The 24098-nt window shown below is 44.0% G+C and overlaps 1 protein-coding gene across 7 annotated transcripts in view; it reads left to right on the forward strand.

The window, feature by feature from the left end:
* The window catches only part of nek1 (NIMA-related kinase 1), a 166353-nt gene that overhangs the window by 111221 nt on the left and 31034 nt on the right, over positions 1-24098 (forward strand). For 6 of the 7 annotated variants that reach the window (XM_055632331.1, XM_055632334.1, XM_055632335.1 and 3 more), the window contains 7 exons: positions 5606-5767; positions 6449-6691; positions 14836-14950; positions 15763-15863; positions 18599-18816; positions 20732-20880; positions 21639-21880. In XM_055632331.1, the coding sequence (XP_055488306.1) occupies positions 5606-5767; positions 6449-6691; positions 14836-14950; positions 15763-15863; positions 18599-18816; positions 20732-20880; positions 21639-21880 (1230 nt within the window). The remainder of the gene's footprint in view (positions 1-5605; positions 5768-6448; positions 6692-14835; positions 14951-15762; positions 15864-18598; positions 18817-20731; positions 20881-21638; positions 21881-24098) is intronic. The other variant, XM_055632333.1, reaches the window with a different exon arrangement.

The raw sequence follows: 24098 nt of genomic DNA on the forward strand, positions 1-24098 counted from the left end.
TTTGAGTGTGACTGCTTGTTTTTAATACCCCAGTAAAAAGAAACATTATCTCTTTTTAACATTGACTTCTCCAATTTTGGGTAGTCCCTGCTTTCTCCTTCTTTCCCCTGCCCTTCCCAGCTCTCTCACAGCCCACTGTCTCCGCCTCTTCCTTTCTTCTTCCCGCCCCCCCACCCCCACATCAGTCTGAAGAAGGGTCTTGACCCGAAACATTGCCTATTTCCTTCGCTCCATAGATGCTGCCTCACCCGCTGAGTTTCTCCAGCATTTTTGTCTACTATCTCTTTTGATAAGTGTTGCTTATTCTTTTAAACTCAAGAGATGATGAGCCCAATCTTCCCTTCTCATCCAGCAATTCCTTATCCCAGTGGAAAGAATCAATGTGCCCCATCTTTGGTCCATTTCCTTTCTACATAAGAATTAAGAGCATAAATCGGCCATTCTGACCCTCAAGCCTGCTGCACCATTCAACGTGTGTTGGCTGATCCCTCGCATAATTTGTCTGCCCTTTCCTCATATCTCTTGATTCCTTCAATACTCAGGAATCTATTGATCTCTTTTTTGAATTTCTGTAATCAATGCCACGCCAACCACAGCATTCCATGATACAGAATTTCAAAGATTCAACATTATCCCTATTAATAAGATTGTTTGTTTTTATTCCAAACTCACGATGAAAGGCTTCATCTTCCCTTCTCATTGAACAATTCCTCAAACCCAATTAATTTCTCGCCATTTCATCAATTATGTAATGGTGACCCCCTAGTTCTTGACTCTGTATCCTGAGAAGCATCTCCCAAGGTCAACCCAAGTACAATAATCTCAAAGCATTTTGTATATTTCAATGAAGCCACTTCTTCTTAGCTAAGAAAAAGAGGCCCAGCCTACTCAATGTATTCTCATATAACAAATCCACCATATGTTGAGCGACTTATGAATCTGCCATGTGTTCCCTCTATAGCAAGTAAATCTTTTTTTAAGTAAGGAGACCAAATTGTACACTGTATGTCAATTGAGAGCTCACCAAGGCCATATATGACTGTCGCAAGTATACCTCTCCTTTCAGTAAAGACATGAGTTTCGTAACAATGTTTGCAGTGCCCTAAATAATTGCATACGATGTGCAAGACCGACATACAATATGCCTTTCCAAATGCTAACTCTACCAGCATTTTAAATTTCAATGATTTATATACAGAGGAACAATGAGAAAACTATTTTGAATTAATAGAAATGCATGGACTGCATATTAATACAAAATAAGTGTTTGTATGGAATGGCTTTATCTTTGAAACAAAAAAGGCCAATATTTATATTGTAGCTCAATCTTCTTGTTTAGCGTAATATTGGCCAACAATGTCAGCCACTGTTGTTGCACCTTCAACCTACAGCCTTAAATGAAAACAATGCAAGCAATTGTTTATCCTTGCAGTACTGAAACACTTCAGTTACTGATAAAATATGTGAAATTACAATTTGCTTTGGATGCATTCTCCTCTTGCCTTTATGGCTACAAGCCTTATTCATTTCTTTGTTATCCTTTCGATTAGCTCTTCTAACCCGTTTTGACTTGACTTGCTCATCACATCTTTCGATAAGCTTGTATAACTTGATAGCAGGTCAATCCTGCTGGTAAACGGGTTCATATTAACCCAGGAACTGAGAATCACTCTGTTTGTGAGCCAACACTGAACATTAATCTGCTGTACGATGGTCTGTCTCCCACTTGAAACTCCTGGGGAAAGTGAACAGCCACGGGTTGAAGTCCCCATTTCACAGCATAGAGTTACAGACTCACACACTCACATTCACTGACTCACACACCATATATATGACAGTAAACTTTCTTAAATCTACTCACACGGCTGAGCGCGGCCTCTCCACTGTGGGGCTTCCGCAGTCAGCGGCACTTCCGCAATCAGCGTGACCTCTGCACTCACCAGAAATTGCGCAATCAGTGCGACCTGTCCACTAAGCGGAAGTCACAAAAAGAGCGGGACTTTTGGACCTAATAAAGCATTTATTCCTTCCAAACACAGTCGGACCTAATAAAGCATTTATTCCTTCCAAACACAGTTGGACCTAATAAAGCATTGCAGTTTCAAGCACAGGCAGGGCAGCAGGCAATACAACTCATGGCATTTTCATTAAGGGCTAACAAATCATTTATTGCAAGTACATTGCAGACTCGTAGTTCAGTTGATTCACAGCTTAGAATGACAGTCGTGGCCTCTCCCTCACAATCTTGCATAGTGACTGAATCGCGTCCAGGCATCCGGGTTTTATAGTCCTGCCCCCCCGCACCCCCGGAAGGGGCGTTACCTTCATTGTGGTGATTGACATGCGAGAGGACCAATCAGGTGATCTCAAGTTTTTTTAAACATTCATAACTTTTTTATTTTTCATCGTTGGGAAAAATCCTCTGGGCTGGCTCAGCGGAGGAGGACTGAGTAAGATTGATTTCTAAAATCAATATACAGTGCAGACAGGAAGTGGTCAAAATGAGATTTTTAATTATATAGATAAGGGGGAATAGGGGAACTAGGAATCAAATTGGTCACCTCTGTGTAGAGCCACAGAATATGGGAAGGTCCTCAATGAGTATTTCTCCTCTGTATTTACCGAGGAGAAAGACAGTAGGACGGAGAAACTTGGGCAGTCAATGGAAGTGTCTTGAGAGCAGTCAGTGTTACTGTCAAAGAAATACTGAAGGCACTGTTGTGTACGAAGGTAGACAAATCTCCAGGGCCTGATCAGATATATCCAAGGATATTGCGGGAAACTAGAGAGGAAATTGAAGGAGCCGTGGTTGAAATTTACGAGTCGTTCTTAAATACAGGAGAGGTGCCGGAAGACTGGAGGATGGCAAATGTTGTAACATAGAAACATAGAAAATAGGTGCAGGAGTAGGCCATTTGGCCCTTCGAGCCTGCACCGGCATTCAATATGATCATGGCTGATCATCCAACTCGGTATCCTGTACCTGCCTTCTCTCCATACCCCCTGATCCCTTTAGCCACAAGGGCCACATCTAACTCCCTCTTAAATATAGCCAATGAACTGGCCTCAACTACCTTCTGCGGGAGAGAATTCCAGAGATTCACCACTCTCTGTGTGAAAAAAGTTTTCCTCATCTCGGTCCTAAAAGATTTCCCCCTTATCCTTAAACTGTAACCCCTTGTTCTGGACTTCCCCAACATCGGGAACAATCTTCCTGCATCTAGCCTGTCCAACCCCTTAAGAATTTTGTAAGTTTCTATAAGATCCTTCCTCAATCTTCTAAATTCTAGCGAGTACAAACCGAGTCTATCCAGTCTTTCTTCATATGAAAGTCCTGACATCCCAGGAATCAGTCTGGTGAACCTTCTCTGTACTCCCTCTATGGTAAGAATGTCTTTCCTCAGATTAGGAGACCAAAACAGATTAGGAGACCAAAACTGTACGCCTGTTACTGTTTGTCATTTACATCAATGATTTGGGCAACTGTTGTGTTTCTTTTCAAGAAGGGCTGCAGGGAAAATACTGAGAATTGTAGGCCGGTGAGCTCAACATCTGTAGTTGGGAAGTCACTAGAGAGTATTCTGAGGGATAGGATATACAGGCATTTGGATGGGCAAGAGCAGATTAGTGATAGTCAGCATGGTTTTATATGTGGGAGGTCGTGTTTCACAAATCTGTTTTTTTTAAGACATAACCAAAAAGGTCGACAAGGGCAGAGCTGTAGATGTTGTGTACACGGATTTCAGTAAGGCATTCGACAAGGTTCCACATGGTCGACTGCTCTGGAAGGTTAGATTACATTGGATCCAAGGAGAGATCGCTGAATGGATAGCAAATTGGCTCCATAGAAGGAAGCAGGTGGTGATGGTGGAAGGTTGCTTCTCGAACTGGAGGCCTGTGACTAGTGGTGTGCTTCAGGATTCGGTGCTGGGCCTGTTACTGTTTGTCATCTACATCAATGATTTGGATGAGGACATACAGGGCAAGATTAGCAAGTTTGCTGATGATACAAAAGTGAGTGGTTTTGCAGATAGTGAAGATGGTTCTGAAAGATTGCAGCAGGATCTGGATCGATTGGCCAGGTGGGCAGAGGAATCGTTGATGGAATTTAATACAGAGAAGTGTGAGGTTTTGCATTTTGGAATGTCAAACAAGGACAGGATCTACACAGTAAATGGTAGGCCTCTGGGTAGTGTTGTAGAGCAGAGGGATCAAGGATTACAGGTGCATGGTTACTTGAAGGTCGAGTTGCAGGTAGATAAGATGGTCAAAAAGGCTTTTGGCACTTTGGCCATCATCAGTCAGAGTATTGAGTATAGAAGTTGGGAGGTCATGTTGCAGTTGTATAAGATGTAGGTGGCCCCGCATTTAGAATATTGTGTTCAGTTCTGGGCACCATGTTATAGGAAAGATATTGTCAAGCTTGAAAGGGTTCAGAAAAGATTTACGAGGATGTTGCCAGGACTAGAGGGTGTGAGCTATAGGGAGAGGTTGAGTAGGCTGGGTCTCTATTCCATGGAGCACAGGAGGATGAGGGGTGATCTTATAGAGGTGTACAAAATCATGAGAGGAATAGATTGGGTAGATGCACAGTCTCTTGCCCAGAGTAGGGGAATCAAGGACCAGAGGACATAGGTTTAAGGTGAAGGGGAAAAGATTTAATAGGAATCCAAGGGGTAACTTTTTCACACAAAGGGGGTGGGTGTATGGAACAAGCTGCCAGAAGAGGTAGCTGAGGCTGGGACTATCCCATTGTTTAAGAAACAGTTAGACAGGTACATGGATAGGACAGGTTTAGAAGGATATGGACCCAGCGCCTGCAAGTGGGACGAGTGTAGATGGGACATTGTTGGAGGTTGTGGGCAAGTTGGGCCGAAGGGCCTGTTTCCATACTGTATCACTCTTTGGCAATGTTGCTCCATGATGATATCCATGTTTATCTGTGGGGAAATCCGTTGTTGTCCCTTGCAGACAAGGACTATGTGGAGCTATGGTGCTGATGTGATCTGAAAAAAATTCCAGCAGGGTTGCTCTTCTTTTATTGATGCACATTACCCACTGAGTGTTTCCAGTCTTCTCTCTTTATTTCACAGCATTGCAGATTTTGTGAACTTCAATTGTCCTTCATTGTATCTGTCTTTTCACTGATAAATTGTGCCTCTGAGATTGTGCTTTTAAAATTTTGGCTCTCGTGGCTTTTATTCAATTTATGAATTGTCATTAATTTTCATGCACTAGATAGAATAATGTGACAGCAGAGTTAATCTGTACTTATGTGAATTAGACATTTACATGTACTCATTGCTTTCTAAGATCAGCAAGGTTATATTCATACAACATGGAAATAGGCCCTTCAGTCCAACTTGCTCACGCCGACTATTCAGCCCAACTTGCCCAGATCAGCCTGTGTCATCGGGGGGATTTAAGAAGGTTATGTTAGTATTTAATAATTGGTGAGGATTCCAGTGATAATGGTGAGGATTACAATAGCAACGGAGTGGGTGCAGAAACCTGATGCAATGGGGGCCTTGATGTGAATTGATTTTTGTTACTGTGTACTGTCCAACTAATTAATGAAATGTTCAAACACATTTGCTTTTAACAGCATGCCAGACGTCTGGAGAAGTTATTAAGTTGTTTATTAAAGATGAACCTCGCAAAGTATGGGAGAAAGAACCTTCTGACACAGTTTTGAAAGTGTTGGGGGAAGCAGACTTACAAATTCAGACGGGGATGCTGATGGATACCGTAACCATTGAAAACAATGGTAAGTAACGGAAAAAGTAAGAAAAAGACATATACGATACGATGGCACTTTATGTAAACGTAAGGAACTGCAGATGCTGGTTTACAAAGAAAAGAGACAGTGCAGGTGTAACTCATTGGGTCACAGCACCTATGGATAACATTGATAGGTGTTGTTTTAGGTTTGTTCGGGAAACAATCTGAAATGGCACCTATCCATGTGCAGAAAGGAACTGTAGATGCTGGTGTATCCCGAAGATAGACACAAATTGCTGGAGTAACTCAACAAGGCAGGCAGCATCTCTGGATAGAAAGGATGGGTGACGTTTTGGGTCGGGAGGTCGAGTCCCGACCCGAAATGTCACCTATCGTTTTTTTTCTCCAGAGATGCTGTCTGACCCGCTAAGTTACTCCATCACTTTGAGTATCACCCATCCATGTTCTCCAATGATGTGTCTGACCCACTGAGTTACTCCAACACATTGTGGCTTTTTTTGAAAAAAATAAGTATTGTTTTGCGATGATAGAGGCATACATAATCCGTTTAGCAGAATAAGCTGATTTTCACGGTACTTATTTAACCTTGATGTATGACGGATGAGGTTTCTTCAAATTTCAACCTTCTTGATCTCTGACAGTAGTTTTAGTCAGAATGGTAATCTGAGGTGTTCTGTTTGTTTATTTACTCTCTGTTTCTATCCAGCAAAAGGCCCCTTGGCTGAAGTTGACCAGGCGCTCACGGTGGTGATTGATGAAGGGAAAGGCACTGATCAAAAGCCATTGAGTAAAACTTTTGAAGCTGCTTTGGCCGGTACTGATCAGACATCCATTGCAGGAGTCACGATGGAAATTAAAATCATAGACTTTTCAAGAGTGGAAATTGTGCAGTCAAGGGAAGAATCTATTCCAACATTGAAACCATCAGTGTTTGAAGACAAGATAGAAGGTACTGTTTAGAGGGGTACATTATCCATGTTTGCTAGAATGAACTGATGCACTAGGTTGTTTGTGTGATGTTCCATAATTGTATAATTGAAAGGAATTGGTTGAGAGAAATAAGATGAAGAAAGGTGGCCCGTTTTTTTGTGGAGAAAATAGACCTTACCCAGAACCTTTTGGGTTAAATAACTTATGTTTAGTTTAGTCATTATCTCAATTACGGAGGTACAGAGAAAAGCTTTTGTTCGTGTGCTATCCAGGCATAATCCTTCATGCAACAATTACTCAGGATTACTCAAATCCCTCGTGTGTCTTTTCCACATATTTTAAATCATGTTCCTTGAACCATCTGATAATAGGAACGGCTTCCTTCTAATTACGCAGTCAGTACTAGTAATCATTTTTTACACTCAAACCTCTTCTCAACCGTCCCTATTCCAAGGAGAATTACCCAAGCTTTTCAATTCCAACCTGAAAGTTGAAAGCCCTCAAGCCTGAAATCATTCTCATTAATCTTTTCTGAACCTCCTCAAGGGCCTTCATGCTCTTCGGAGCATGGCGACAGGGGTTGGATGCAACACTCCAGTTGTGGCCTAGTTTAACGGAGCGAATGAACTAAAATTAATTTAGCCCTGATGGAGAACCCTGAATGTCAAGATTCAAGAGTGTTTCACTGTCATATGTTCCAGATAGAATAATGAAATTCTTCCTTCAGCAGCACAACAATATGTTGTAGCGGGGACTCCAGGAGTCCAGCCAAGAATGAGGCGAAAGCAAATTATGTGAACGAAACGGTGTTTATTACTGTCACTCTGCTGCTTCCAACTCCAACCCCATGACCGGGCGTGACCCGACCTTAAATACCCCAGGTCAGACCCCATGACCAAACGCCTCCCACTACAAGACACTCTACTACCCCTATCCCCCCCCCCCCCCCTCCCATCTCCTCTCCCTCCCATCTCCTCCCCCCCCCCTCCATCTCCTCCCCCCCTCCTATCTCCTCTCCCTCCCCATCTCCTCTCCCTCCCCATCTCCTCCTCCTCCCCATCTCCTCTCCCTCCCCATCTCCTCTCCCTCCCCCATCTCTTCTCCCATCTCTTCTCTCCCCCATCTCTTCTCCCCCCATCTCTTCTCCCCCATCTCTTCTCCCCCCATCTCTCTTCTCCCCCCATCTCTTCTTCCCCCATCTCTTCTCCCCCCCATCTCTTCTTCCCCCTCCCATCTCCTCTCCTCCCCCCCACTCCTCTCCCTCCCCATCTCCTCTCCCTCCCCCCATCTCCTCTCCCTCCCCATCTCCTCTCCCTCCCCCCTCTCCTCCTCCCTCCCCATCTCCTCTCCCTCCCCCATCTCCTCTCCCTCCCCCTCTCCCTCTCCCCTCCCCCCCTCCCTCTCCCTCCCCATCTCCTCTCCCCTCCCCATCTCCTCTCCCTCCCCATCTCCTCTCCCTCCCCATCTCTTCTCCTCCCCCCTCTCTCCTCCTCCCATCTCTTCTCCTCCCATCTCTTCTCCTCCCATCTCTTCTCCTCCCCTCTCCTCTCTTCTCCTCCCATCTCTTCTCTCCTCCCATCTCTTCTCCCCCATCTCTTCTCCCCCCCTCTCTTCTTCCCCCATCTCTTCTCCCCCCCCCTCTCTTCCCCCCCCCCATCTCTTCTCCCCCCCCCCCATCTCTTCTCCCCCCCCCCCATCTCCTCTCCCTCCCCCCCATCTCCTCTCCCTCCCCCCCCCTCTCTCTCTCCCCTCCCCCCATCTCCTCTCCCTCCCCCCATCCCTCTCCCTCCCCATCTCCTCTCCCTCCCCATCTCCTCTCCCTCCCCATCTCCTCTCCCTCCCCATCTCCTCTCCCTCCCCATCTCCTCTCCCTCCCCCATCTCCTCCCCCCCCCATCTCCTCTCCTCCCCCCTCCCCCCCCTCCCCATCTCCTCTCCCTCCCCCATCTCCCTCTCCCTCCCCCCATCTCCTCTCCCTCCCCATCTCTCTCCCTCCCCATCTCTTCTCCCCCCCATCTCTCTCCCCCCCATCTCTCTCCCCCCCCTCTCTCCTCCCCCCATCTCTCTCTCCCCCCATCTCCCCTCCCCCCTCCCATCTCTCCCCCCCCCCCATCTCTCCTCCCCCCCATCTCTCCTCCCCCCCCATCTCTCCTCCCCCCCCATCTCTCCTCCCCCCCCATCTCTCCTCCCCCCCCATCTCTCCTCCCCCCCCCCTCTCCTCCCCCTCCCCCCCCCTCTCTCCTCCCCCCCCATCTCCTCCTCCCCCCCCCCATCTCTCCTCCCCCCCCCCCCATCTCTCTCCCCCATCCTCTCCCCCCCCCCTCTCTCCTCCTCCCCCCATCTCTCCCCCCCCCCATCTCCTCTCCCCTCCCCCCCCTCTCTCCTCTCTCCCCCCCATCTCCTCTCCTCTCCCCTCCTCTCCTCTCCTCTCTCCTCTCCCCACCCCTCTCCTCTCCCCCCCCCCCCCCTCCTGTCCCCCCCTCCTCCTGTCTCCCCCCCCCCCCCCCTGTCTCTCTCCCCCCCCCCCCCCCCCCCCCCCCCTTCTTCTGTCTCTTTCCCCCCCCCCCTCCTCGTCCTAGCGCATTGTAAACTGCCCTAAGTTTTTTAGCTGAGTGGTTGAATCTGGGAACAGTTGATGGGAATGTGCGGGTGTCTGTTGGTTGGCATTGACTCAGTGGCACAAGAGGACTGATTCTGTGCTGTTTGACTGTGACTGTTCACAAATGAATTACAAGGATGTTTGACAAAATATATCTTGGGATAGAGGGAGCGGTTTAGTTCAAAGGCCCAAATAAAAGTTACAAAATATGAACAGCATCAAATGAACACGATCTCCCAAACAACTCTGGATATATATATCTAATAGATGAATTAAATTGAATGTGCAAGTAACACAGGCAGTTACATCAAGTTTGGGTGCTGTATGGAGTACTGTTTAAAAAAAGGCCCTGAGCCGAAACATCACATATTTTCAAGAGATGCTGCCTGACCTGCTGAGTTACTCCAAGACTTTGTCTTTTATTTTGGAGTACTGTAAGATAGTCAGACAATGGATTGCAATTCTGGTTTGGTCTCTGTTGGTTTAAACTGCTGCAGCAAGCAGACTTCTGTACAACGAGAATTGCCTATTGTACTATGAATTCTAAAAATTGTGTTGGTGAAAGTAATGTTTTAAATGAATGAGAACTTAAATGGGTGCCCAACACTGAACCCACTGAAATATGCCACCGTTGAGGAGAAGGGAAGATGGATCTGCTCTGCATTTACTGGTTATGGCCATTTGTTTTTTGCTGTGGAGCTATTTTTAAGCTGGAAAATTAACTGAAACACATTTTCCCTGAAACATTTTCTTTCCACTGTTGCTCCTGGGAGAGAGCAGTTTTAAAATATTATGTATACCATTTCCAAATGGCAAGGTTCCAGCAAAACGCAGAAGATTAACTGTTTTTTCCTTTTCCTTTTTCTTAATGTGGAACACCTGCATATTCTATAGCTTAGTGTTTAGGAACTGTACAGGCTGAAGTGTTAAAGCTAACATTTGACTTGGGTGGTTTGCCTTTACATTCCAGACTTGCAAAGGCTTCTCTTTTATTGCAAAATCCTGTAAGTGCAGGAATATTTTATGTAATCGCCTGTGAATGAATGAATGATACTTTATTATTACATGTGACATGTCATAGTGAGATTCTTTATTTTGCATGCACAAATATGCCAAGACTCGCCACATATAGGGAGCCAACAAAGTCACAATGCATTCCATTTAGTCCCCAATGGTCTCTCTTTGTTCTTGTCCCCCCCCACGCCAAGTCCCCTTTGTTCTAATTGTGTTTAATTAACCTCATCACATAAGACATAAGACCATAAGACGGAGGAGAAGAATTAGGCCATTTGGCCCATCGAGTCTGCTCCATGTCTGTGTTCAGGGCTCTTTGAGAGAATCAAAATGTTGCCTATCCACTTCCATCCACAGATGCTGCCTGACCCGCTGAGATCCTTCAGCATTTTTTTGTTTTGTTCAAGAAACCTCAGGTATTTTTAATGCCGTTCACATTTTGTTACTTTTACATGTCTGCATAATCAGAATTCGAAGAATGTTTGTGTAGGAAGGAACTGCAGATGTTGGTTTACACCAAAGATAAGACACAAAAAGCTAGAGTAACTCAGGGGGTCAGTCGGCATCTCTGGAGAAAAGGAATAGTCAGGAGAGAGGGAACAGAGATGTGAAAAGTTACATAGAACAAATGAATTAAAGATATGCAAAAATGTAAGGGTGAAGGTGGAGCCCATTATGGGTCCATTGTTGGATGTGGAGAAAGTGATCTTCTTCTTCTTGCGTATGGCGTGCACAGCTTAAAGTTGTAGGAAAATCTGTTCTATTTGATCTTATTTGATAGTGCACGCTGGGTTGATTGCATAATATAATAATATAATGGCTAGGGTGCAGGAGAGAGAGAGGGGAGCAAGGGTTACTTGAAGTTAGAGAAATCAAGATTCATACAGTTGGTTTTTAAGCTGCCCAAGTGAAATATGAGGTGATGTTCCTCCAATTTGTCCTTACTTTGACAGTGGAGGAGACCCAGAACAGAAAGGTCATTATGGGGATGGGAGTTAAAGTGTTTGGCAACTGGGAGATCACATAGGCCAAGGCGTACTGAACGAAGGTGTTCAGCAAAATGATCGCCCAGTCTGCGCTGGGTCTCGCCTATATATAGGAGTCCACACCTGAAACAGCGATAATGTAGATGAGATTAGAGGAGGTGCAAGTGAACCGCAGGATTGGCAGCTCAATGTTCCCCAGTACAAATGCAATAGGAGGGAAGGAGGTTTATGTAGGAGAAGAGTGGAGTTTATTTTTAATGCGGGAGAACGTCACACAGGTACTTGGAGCAGATATTCATAAGTCATAGGAACAGAATTATGCCATTTGGCCCATCAAGTCTGCTCTGCCATTCAACCAAGGCTGATCTATCTCTCCATCTCAATCCCATTCTCCTGCCTTCTCCCCATAACCCCTGACGGGACCAGTGTACAAGACTTTGGTAAGGCCTCGTTTAGAGGACTGTGTACAGTTCTGGATACCCTGACATTTGAAAGATGCTGTTAAACTGGAAAGCGAACAAGGACTTACAAGGATAGGTTTGAGTCGTAAGAAGAGGCTGTCATTTTTCCCTAGAGTTAAAGAGTCTGAGGGGTGACAATAAAATCAAGAAGGGTGAAGGTGAAAAGGGATAGTCATTTTTGGGAGTCTAAAAGTAGAGGGCATAGGTTAAAGGCGAAAGATTTAAAAGAGACCAGAGGAGCAAGTTTTTCACAAGTTTTACTCACTGGGTGAGTATCGTCCAGTAAAATTCTGATACTTAACAGGGCACTAATAGACGGGTGCGTGGATAATAAAAGTTTGGGAGGATATGGACCAGGCACAAACAAGTGAGGCTAGCTCAGTTGGACAACTCTGTCTACATGCTGAAACTGGACTAAAAAGCCTACTTCCTTGCTGTCCAGCCCTGTGACTCGAAGTGATAAAAACAGAGTAAACAAGTATGTATTAAGTTGCATGTGGGGGTGTGGGTGGGGAAGCACAAGCATAAATGAAACAAACATGAACCATCAAATATCCTCCTGATGTTCATTTATATGTTTGTATAAGAAATATTAGTAGGAATAATCTTTGAACCTTCTGTGCCACTAAATATGTTCACAGCTGCTTTTGTCTTGGCACAATTCATCTCATTGATTGTTCCCTGAACTCTTCAAATATTAAAAAATCTATCTAACTCAGTTCTGAATATAGAAACGCGAGACTGCAAATGCTGGTTTATATTATTAAATAAAAGGGCACTAGATGCTGGAGTAACTCAACAGGTCAGGTAGCATCTCTGGAAAACATGGATAAATTACATTTTGGGTCTGAAGAAGGGTCCCAAACCGAAACATCACCTGTCCTTGTTCTCCAGAGATGCTGCCTGACCTGCTGAGTTACTACAGCACTTTGTGTCTTCTGTTGTGAATATACTCATCCTTCACATCTCACAGTGGGCTGTTATAAGCCCCATCCTTCCTTAGCCCTGCTTTGTTCTGGCCTTTAAGGGCTTTTCCTACTTAGGCGATTTTTTTCGGCGACTGCCTGTGACTGTCACAGTCGTAGCAGGTTGCTGAAAAAGCGGCGACTAGATCCCCTCCCCCCCACACGACAATGTCTACAATAAGCTAGGACAACCTACCACCTAGTCGACGTCAAGCTACCAACAACCGCCGACCCATTAGGACGTCCACCTACGATAACCTACGACAGCCTACGACTACACAGGTGACAACCTACAACAACTGAAGTCAGCCTAGGTCCACCCGCGACAAGCAACGACCCTGTCGGCGACAACTGAAGACAATTCAGTCGTCGGTACCTGTCTCCGTTTGACATAGGTTGACGTAGGTAGTCGCCAATGGAATTCACCGAAGTTAGCACCCGGCGACAACGTACGTCACCTGGCAGCAACCTGCGTCATCCTGGTGACAACCTACGACAGCACCTACGACAGGAGAAGACAAGCTTCGTCAAGCCCAGTTTTGAACATTTCAAAATCCAGCGGCGACCAGAAAAACATTACGACTCTTTAAGCGACTTGAAACTATTCACGACCGTACAGGCATCACCCTGCGCCCATGTGGCGACAACCTAGTCGCCGAAAATATCACCTAAGTGGGACGGGCTTTACTAACCTCCAGTTCCATCCTGCTGAGTTACTCCAGCACTTTGTATCTGTCTTTGAATTCCTTGTCAGCTCAACGTTTCTGCAGGCCTTTGTTGACTGTGCATCCTGCTTGCAACTTTGAATTGGCAATACAGTTGGCGCCTTCTTCTATGTCGTGATGTCAATAAAAATGGGTAACGAGGATTTGGAACAGTGGCACCCAATGTTTTGCTGCTTGTGAACCTGAAAATGACTGATTTGTCATGTGTTGTGCTCATTTAGTTACTCCAGCATTTTGTGTCTATCCTTGCTGGAGGAAGAGTCAGGCTGCATGTGTGGAGGGAAATAGACAGATAATGTTTCAGGATAGTACTCATCAGACTCGAAGGAGATAGAAACAAGCATTGCGGGGTTAGTAGGTTGGAGACTGTGGAGTGGATATTCCAGACATGATAAGATCTGTGAGTTTGGGAGATGGTGGCCTGGTGTTTGTCAGCGGGGTCCTAGACAAGTAGTGGGTGTGAGGATGTAACTCAGAGCTGATGCCTGACTTTTGGCATTGTAGAGGCAAGTCTGCCTGACCACAATGACACCACCCTTGTCAGTGGGTTTGGTGACAATATTGGGATTGGTAATGAGTGAGCAGAGGGCTGCATGTTCAAAGGGGTGGGGTGGGGGTGGGTGAAAGGAGTTAAGAACTTGAGACAGTTGAAGTTGTGGCGGCAGTTGGAAATGAAAAGGTCCAGAGACGATAGAAGACCTCAGAGCCTCCTTGCGGAGGAGGAGTGTTGGAGATGGGAGAAGGGTCATCGCTACGGTGTGAGGACTCCTTGCCAAAGAAATAGGTGTGGATGCAACAGAACAAGAACTCATTGCGGGCTTTAAAACCTTTGAGTTGTCGGCTCGTAGATTCAAAGTAACGCCACTGAAAGAATCTGAAGAAGGATCCTGATCCAAAATGTTGCCTGTCTATTTCCTTCCGCAGATGCTACCTGATCTGCTGAGTTCCTCCAACACTTTGTTTGTATTTTGCTCGGCAATCTTACCCAAATACTTGACCTAAATTTATTTTGTGTGTTAAATAAAAACAGAACGTGCAGAAAGTACTGTCAGTGGAGAAGCAGCGAGTGTTTTCAGCTCAATTACTTTTCATCCATGGATGTATGGAGAGCTCTCAAAACGTGCATTATGTATTTGAATATTGCAGTCTGGAAGTAGGTTTTATTTAATTTAAGGAGGTAATGCAGTATGCATACATAAAGTGTAGGAAAGAAATTCAGATGCCTGTGTACATTGAAGATTGACACAAAATGCTGCAGAAACTCAGTGGGTCAGACAGCATCTCAGGAGAAAATGAATAGGTGTTGTTTCTGGTCTGGACTCTTCTTCACACGTAAAGCTTATTTTTCAGGATACAAGCATGAAACCATTCATAATTCTGAAGTTATCTTAAAATGTTTCTGTATTCCCTCCAGAACCAGAGGATTTGGAAACAGAAGCACTTGACGAAGGAGTGCACTTGAACAGAGATAACGTCTCGGTGGCCCCAATTACTGTTCATGCATGGGAAAAAGAGAGCGATGCGGAAAGGTGAATGGAATAAACAACATTCCTCCACATTTTATCCCAAATCTCCTAAAAACTGCATTGCCAATTATCCGTAATATTGTATGCAAGAGGAGGCTATCTGTAAGCCCTGTGTCTCTTAAACATAATGTTGTCATCTTCATTTTTGTGCCTGGCACAATTGTTTTTGAATAAATGTATTGTAGCACTTGCATTTTTATGTTTCCCATGACCTTTGGGGCTCCAAAGTGCTTTCAGCCAATGTCGTACTTTACAAAATATAGTTTTATTATTTATATGTGTGCAACTAAAGGTTGGTAATGCTGGATTGTTCCTCAATTATCCAAGGAGGAGGAGGGTGTCACAATATCGGCTGCAGTGAACTTGTGTTGAATGAGTGTTGAAAAAACTCAATGATAAACCATATAAAAATGTTTTTGGCTTAAATTTGACCACATGCTAGAAATCTGTTTGCCAAGTAGAAGCAAAGTTGCTCGAGGCAAATGCATGTTATGGATAAAAGGATGTAGTTGCAAACCTCAATTGTAATGAAAGATGTCAGTAACTGAGGAAGAGGTTGCATGCAGCGGTTTCAGTTTCTATAAGAATGAAAACATCTTTTGAGAAAAAAAAACAACTTATGTCAGCCACATTTCTTTTTGGTGACAACGAAATTAAGTTGGGAATACAACCTTTGTTTAGGAATGGATAATTTTGCAATGGAGGGCAAAAATGGAGGGATTTATCTTGCATTTGTATAAGTATTGATCAGAGGCACCATCTATCATTGCGCATACACACCATCTTGTTTAACTCTACCTTTTTTTCCCTCATAGATTACTAGATGATGCTGTCTCCCAACCAGAAAAATCGCAGGAGCCTCCTGTACTCGCTGAGGAAAAGTCAATCGAATCGTTAGGGTCCAAAGTGAACACTGGTCAGTTTCACTTACTTATTCCTTTGAGCTCAACTGACTTGTTTTTGTTTCACTTTACCTAAATCTCTTAACTGGTAACATTACTTGGATCGTAGACACAAAATGCTGGAGTAACTCAGCGGGAAAGGCAGCATCTCTGGAGAAAAAGTGTGGGTGAGGTTTCGGCTCGAGAGCATTCTTCAGACTGATGTGAGGGGAGTGAGCGGGACAGAGATAGAATGTAGTCAGAGACAGTAAGTGGTGGGAGAACTGGGAAAGGGGAGGGGATGGAGAGAGAGGGAAAGCATGGGCTATTTGAAGTTAGAGAAGTCAATGTTTATACTGCTGGGGTGTAAGCTACCCAAGCGAAATATGAGGTGCTGTTCCTCCAATTTGCGCTGGGCCTCACTCTGGAGAAGGCACAGGACAGAAAGGTCAGATTGGGAATGGGAGGGGGAGTTAAAGTGCTGAGCCACTAGGAGATCAGGTAGGTTAAGGGGGATTGTGCGGAGGTGTTCAGCGAAATGGTCGCCAAGCCTGCACTTGGTCTCGCTGATGTACGGGTGTACACCTGGAACAGCGGATAAAGTTAATGAGGTTGGAGGAGGTGCAAGTGAACCTCTTCCTCACCTGGAAAGACTATCTGGGTCCTTGGATGGAGTAGAGGGGGAGGTAAAGGGACAGGTGTTGCATCTCCTGCCGTTGCAGGGCAAAATACCTGGGAAGGGGGTAGTTTGGGTGGGAAGGGACGAGTTGACCAGCGAGTTGCGGGTGGAATGGTTTCTGCAGAAAGCAGAAAGGCGTGGAGATGGGAAGATGTGGCCAGTAGTGGGATCCCGTTCGAGGTGGCGAAAATGTTGGAAGATTATATGCTGTATGCGACGGCTGTTGGGGTGGAAGGTGAGGACAAGGGGGACTCTGTCCTTGTTACGAATGGGGGGAGGGGTAGCAAGAGCGTAGCTGCGGGATAACGAGGAGACCCTAGTGAGAGCCTCATCTATAATGGAAGAGGGGAACCCCCGTTTCCTAAAGAATTAGGACATCTCCGATGACCTGATATGGCAAACCTTATCCTGGGCACAGATGTGGCGTAGACGGAGGAATTGGGAGTAGAGGATAGAGTCTACACATTACTTTAATATATTTGATTTAGTCATAGAACTGCCGAGCATGAAAACAGGCCCTTCGACCCACTTTGTCCGTGCTGAACAAGTTGATATATTGGGCTCGTCCCATTTCCTTCCATTGATCCATCCAAATGTCTGTATCCAATTCCATACCTTGGTACCATTTGGCACCTCTTTGTATTCAAGTTTGTAAAGTAGAAATTTAGGGGAATATAAGCTGGCTTCAATGTAATATTGGCCTATTACCTAGGAGCAGAGAATGCCGAGGGAGTACCTGAATGAGATGTACAAAGTTATGAGTTCAATGAAAGGGTAAATTGCAGAAACATTCCCATATGCTGTGGTGCCTGTAACCAGAGGGCATCGGTCTAAGGTAAGAGATTTCAAGAGGATATGAGTAAAAATAAATTCACCATAGGGTTGTTGAAAGCCAGAATGCATTGCTTGAGCAGGGTGGTGGAGGGAGGCAGTGTTTCTTATTGTAGACAATAAGCATTCCTGTGGCTGGAAAACGCAATAATGGCATTTAACTTTTTTAAAGACGTACCGGCGTGTTCCATGACTAAAAAGAACTTGAGACAGGTATTCACGCAACATCTAAGAAGTATTCAGATGAACACTTGAAATGCAATGGCATCGAGTGCTAGAAAATGGGATTGGTTTTGCTAGGTACTTGACGACCAGCATAGATACAATGGGATTAAGGGTCTGTTTCCGTGCTCAGATGCTATAACTCAATTACTAGTTGGCTCGAGTCGGCTTTGCCTGAGTTAATGGCTTTCCCACTGTACGAGGTAATTCAAGAGCTCTCCTGAGTTTAAAACTCGTGGTAAGCACGTAGAATGTACGTAGCGGGTACGTTGGAGCTCGGGACGTCTCTTAGCGGCTCGTAACGCTAAGGGCAGGTACTCGGGAAACGCAGTAAGCTCGTGAAGACTCGTGAAGATTTTTCAACATGTTGAAAAATGTCCACGAGAGCCCTGAGTACCTACAAGCGGCTATTACTGTAATTCTCCAAGTTCTAATCAGGGGAAACTCTTGAATTAGCTCGTACAGTGGGACAGCCCCATTACTTGTAAAACCTTGTTAAATCAGCTTAATAGCTTGTATGGATGCTTTTCCTTCAGTTATTTAATCTGTGATTAGTCCTACCTGGCTCAATTTGTTTGGGGTAGTACAGTGGTGCAGTGGTCGGGTTGCTGCCTTACAGCGCCAGAGACCCGGGTTTGAATCTGACTGCGGGTGCTGTCTGTACAGAGTTTGTACTTTCTCCCTGTGACTAGGTTTTCTCCGGGTGTTCTGATTTCCTCCCATGTTCCAAAGACGAGCAGGTTTGGAGGTTAATTTGCTTTAATAAAATTGTAAATCATCCTTAATGTGTTAGTGCACAGGGTGATTGCTGATCAGCACGGATGGTGGGTTGAAGGGCCTGTTTTTGCACTGTATCTCTAGTCTAAAGTTCTCTGTTTAGAATGATTACTAGGTAGAGCTGCAATTGATGTTAAATCTTCTTGTAATTTTTTTAAGAAATTTCCATTATGACATTTTGGTTATTTTTAAACTTTTTTTAAATGCATGCAACTAAGCACATTATCATCTCCTGTACATTAATGTCTTTTTCTTATCAAGCAGAGGGTTGTGCTAGTGAAACACCAGAAAGCGAACCATTTTTCCATAAGTTGCCACCTTTGCAGGACAGAACAGCCATGTTGATGAGAGAATCCTCCCAGGAAGACACACTGGGATCCAAGCCATTGTTTTGGTCATTATCTCCAGCAAATTCCAAAGGCAAACGATCTCTGTTGATTGGGCTGTCAACCGGATTGTTTGATGCTAACAACCCGAAGGTATGGAAATCCTGTGCAGTGTAATATTTTGCAGCACCACTGTATGGTGCAGAGGAAGTGATGGCAACTTTCATAGAAGTGTTAAAGACGGGATCCGTACATGCTTGCTGGAACGTAAATGTAATTTTTAACGATATGTAGTGGCCACCACTGACCATCTTTTTATTGGAGCACAGGTTCAATCAACCAAGTATAAGAGAGTCTAAAGTGTTTTATTGTCATATGTCCTGAAACAGAACAATGAAATTCTTACTTGCAGCAGCACAACAGATTTGCAAACATATTATTCTGTAAAACCCATAATAAAAAAACAACGAAATAAAGCTCAAACAGACAAATAAATAGACAATGAAGCTCCAGTCAAAAATTGAAGTCCCCAAGTCTATATATTATGGAGCCTATTTGAAGGTTGTAGTGTTATTAGTCAGATGTTTGTCGGGAAGAAGCTGCTCCTGAACCTGGATATTACAGTTTTCAGGCTCCTATACCTTCTTCTCGGTGGGGGAAGTGAAATGAGAATGTGGCCAGGGTGGTGTGGGTCTCTGATGATAGTGGCTGCCTTTTAAGGCAGCAGCTTTTTGAGGCAGTGACGCTTGTTGACTGGATAATATGTGAATTTGATGCTTTCAATTTTTGTCCAGCTTTCGGCAACCCAAGATGGGTGATTGGCTGACAGATTAATGGTTTACATATTTACATAGTGGGATGTTGGATTAAAAATGATCTAACGTGGCAAAGAGTTGAGAATGTTTAATTGTCATATATACCGAAAAACTAACAATGACATTCTTCCTTGCAGCAGCACAACAGGTCTGTATGCATAATACTCATAGACAACATAATAAAGAAAAGTTCAATAAATTAAAGAAAACAATGTTAGTGCAAATAAAAGCCCAAAGTCCGTAGTGCAACCAAGACAGTTGATAGTTTGTAGTTTAGTTGGGGTTTGTAGTGTTCAAGAGTCTGATAGTTGTTGGGAAGAAGCTGTTCCTCAACCTGGACGGCGCAGGGTTGTTTCTGATTAGATCTGTCTCCATGCGCTCATTTGGTCAGTTATTTCAGAGATTATTGCTGATGCTTTTCCTGTTTACAGTGCATATAAATGGTTTAGATAGGGAGCAGACTTGTGGATTGAACTAAGAAACAATGTTGTCTAAATTGGAAATTTGAAACAAGTTGAAAAGGATGTCAAATGGTAAGGAGAAAGCAATTAAAGTAGTTTTGTTGACATAAAAGATTGGCTTATCTGCAGTTTTGTTCTAATCATTTGTTGATTCAGATGCCTTTACTTAGACTGTAAGTTTGTTGGAGAAGTGGATAGGATGTTTGTAGGCCTGGACAATTGGCTTTGTTCTCAAGGTCAAGTAGCTGTTTCCAGTTGAACACCTGCATAACTGAAAAAAAGTGTCACAGTTGAGATCCCAATGTGTGCCAGACTAAATGAGCTGATATATTCCCCTCCACCCCCCCCAACACATTTAACTCCATCTGAACCATGTGTGTACACGATGAGAGGGGACCTCATTGAAACTTAGCAAATAAGCCAGGATAGAGTGAATGTGGAGAGGATGTTTACACTAGTGGGAAAGTCTAGGACCAGAAGCCATAGCCTCAGAATAAAAGGATACATGTTTAGGAAGGTGCTGAGGAGGAATTTTGCTAGTCGGAGGGTGGTGAATCTGTGGAATTGATTGCCACAGAAGTCTGTGGAGGCCGTCAATGGATATTTTTAAGGTGGAGATTGATGACAGATTCCGGATTAGTATGGGTGTTGGTATTAGTATGGGGAGAAGGGTTAAGGGGGGAAAATAGATCTGCCATGATTGAATTGCAGAGTAGATCCAATGCTTCTATAACTTATGATTTTTTTTCCTTTTTGAAGATAAACTGCACCATATATTTTCTTTCGCTACAGATGCTGAGGACCTGCTCTCTCCCTGACCTCAATAAAATGTTCTCGACATACATGGATGACAGTGCACCAGATGCCCCCGAGGATAATCTTGAACTAGACGATATAGAAGATGAGCCCATCAAGGACGAGTATCATTCTGATTCCGACACGTGCGTTTGTAATTATCTTGATTTTACTTTTCAAAAAAATGTTTTTAACTTAATTCACCACATCAGAAATTGTGGAAAAAGGCTCCCATTCCAAATGCCTCGTTTGGGTCTATCAGAAAGCTTTAATATAGTTATTTTAATCTTGTATTGAATATGACCATTGAGCACTGCTCATTTTTGAATCGACTATTACAAAATGTTCCCTTTATTTAATGATTGAAATCTTTTTCAGAAGACCTTTCTGGTTCATTGTAAATCAAAGAGACAATTTGTGCTAGACCATTGGTTTGTTGCTACACAGTGCGATCCCTCTCTGCTGTTCTCTAGACTTTAGCGATACATTAGGAAACAGGCCCTACGGTCCACCAAATCCACGTCAACCAACGATTCCCGTATACTAGCACGGACCTACTGACTAAGGACAATTTACAATTATTTTTTTACCAAAGCCAAATTAACTTATGAACCTGTACGACTTTGGAGTGTGGGAGGAATCCGGAGCACCAGGGGAAAACCCACGCGGCCATGGGGAGAACGTACAAAACTCTGTACAGACAGCACCTGTAGTCAGGATTGAGCCCGAGTCTCTGGCGCTGAAAGGCTACAACTGTACCGCTGCGCCACCGTGTCACCCACTATATATGAACTTCACTTGGGCCATAGACCACGCAGTCACAGATCAATTTTCCATCCTAATCCTGGGGGCAATTGTTGAATTTGAAGAAAAGGTGATCATTGTAATGATCCGTGTCTTGCAGCTTGTTTGGAGAGGCGGACACGGATGATCTGCAGGAACTTCAGGCATCCATGGAGCGTCTGTTACATGAGCAACCCAGTGAAGAATTCAGTGAAGAGGAAGAGGAAGTTGCTTCCAATTCAAGTCCTCCCGAGGGAAGTGTTTACAATGTGGAGTCCTCGATGAATGGTGCCGAGGGAGAAGAAGATGAAAACCCAGCAAGTAGTAGTGACCAAAGCGCTATTCATGAAGAGTGGCATTCAGGTTATTTTTGCTATGTTTTTTTACATTACACCATTGCAAGGCACCTGGTGAATACAATGTCTAATGCTAGAAATCAGTGATCGTTATTTAATTAGAGTTTGATTTTCACAATGTTTTGCAGAATACTATCAAGGTGGTGGTGAAGATCATTTATTTGCATTCAGGCAGATATATTTTGTGTTAATTGATTGTTTATCACGATTATCTTGATCCAATATCTTTTGCACGACGTGGAATTTTTGGATAGGAAATTGTGCCTTCTATAAAAAAAATCACAAAATTTGTCACATGTCTTCATATGACTAACGTCATGAAAATTAATATACTGCGGGCAGATCATTAAAGATGACGGTATACAGTCTTTGTAACAGTGACAGTTCTGCTTATTGCTAAGCACATCTTTGCAGTTGGAGCTTGAGATTCTTAAGTGCTTTCATTGAAAACATTTATGTACTTTAATGGGTGACATTTGAATGTCAGTATATTGAACTAAGCTTCAAAATAGGTTTAATCATGGATTGGTCACACGGAGAATACAATTGTGAAGCCCACGGCCTATACTGAAGCAATTTGTAATTTCCTATCCCTGGACCCAGTTAAGTGTGCATTTTTTCCCTTACCCAGCATTTATCCAAGTCCCTCTTGAATAGCACAATGTAATCTGCCTCCATCACATCTGGAGGCAATGCAGACCAGATACCAACCACATGCCATGTAAAAAAAGGCTTCACTCATATCATTTTTGATTCTGATTTCCACCAGGTATTAACTCCAAGACAAAAGCATTAGATGTAATCTGTACAGCCTCTGGCTTGATCAATCAAGAGGGACTGAGGGTCACCCTTCTAACATTTGTCTGTCAGCTGAAATTCGTTTTCTCGCATCAGAGATTTGTTGGCATATAAGCCATGATCCTAACAAGTGGGCCCACACCATTCAACCTCGATGCAGACACGAGTCGAGCAAGGGTGCTTCAACACAGAGACAAGGATCTGCAGATGCTGGTGTACAAAAGAAAACACAAAGTGCTGAAGTAACTCAGTGGGGCACAGATCGTATCTCTGAAGAACATGGATAGGTGGCCTTCGGGTTGGGACCCTTCTTCAGACTGATTGTAGTAGTGGTGAGGAAGGTGGAAAGGAGATGGAGGCAGGACAAAGCCTGGTCAGTGATAGATGGATACAGGTGATGGGTGGAGGCTGGGAGAGTTGATTGGCAGCTATGTGGACAAAGGCTAGAGGTGGGAAGGAGACAAGAGCGGAAGCAGTGAGAGAGGGTCCCACAGATCTCCTGTCGGAGGGCGGAGAACCACTTCAAGGTAGGCATACCTTAAGGGGATTTTGCAGTGGAGCAGTAAAATGGAGACACGAGGAACTGCAGATATTGTTGGCCCAAGGCATTTTCTCAACCTTCAGCATTCTATCTCCAACAAGATTCCCACTGAAGTGAAAATTATCTGCAGGACATCCAGCAGTCTGAAAAATCTGCCTGTGTGGCACCACTAAAGTCTTGAGCACACTGGTTTAATATAGTTTTACTGCATCATGCATACAACACTGATCAGTTTGCTGATTGCAGCTTTCCTGATTTTTTTTTTCAGAATCTACCCTTCCGTTACAATTCCTAATTGACAGCTCTGTATGGGATGTTGCACATTTCCTCTGTACTGGAGATTAGTGGATGATACATATTCAATTAGTCTGCCATCTCCATATCTTTCATTTGGCAGATGAGATTCTTTTAACTTGGCATTGTGCTCAGCATATACAGTGCATTCAGAAAGTATTCAGACCCCCTCACATTTTCCTCATTTTGTTACATTACAGCCTTATTCTAAAATGGATTAAATTCATTTTTTTAATCATCAATCTACACACAATACCCCATAATAAAAAAGCGAAAACTGGTGTTTAGAACTTTTTGCAAAGTAATTAAAAAGAAATAACTGAAATATCACATTTACATAAGTATTCAGACCCTTTACTCAGTACTTTGTTGAGGCACCTTTGGCAGCGATTGCAACCTCAAGTCTTCTTGGGTATGATGCTACAAGCTTGGCACATCTGTATTTGGGTAATTTCTGTCATTCTTCTCTGCAGATCCTCTCATGCTCTGTCAGGTTCGATGTACAGCTATTTTCAGGTCTCTCCAGAGATGTTTGATCGGGTTCAAGTCTGGGCTCTGGCTGGGTCACTCAAGGACATTCACAGACTTGTCA

Source organism: Leucoraja erinacea, chromosome 3, assembly GCF_028641065.1.
Source record: "Leucoraja erinacea ecotype New England chromosome 3, Leri_hhj_1, whole genome shotgun sequence".
In the NCBI taxonomy this organism is placed as follows: domain Eukaryota; kingdom Metazoa; phylum Chordata; class Chondrichthyes; order Rajiformes; family Rajidae; genus Leucoraja; species Leucoraja erinaceus.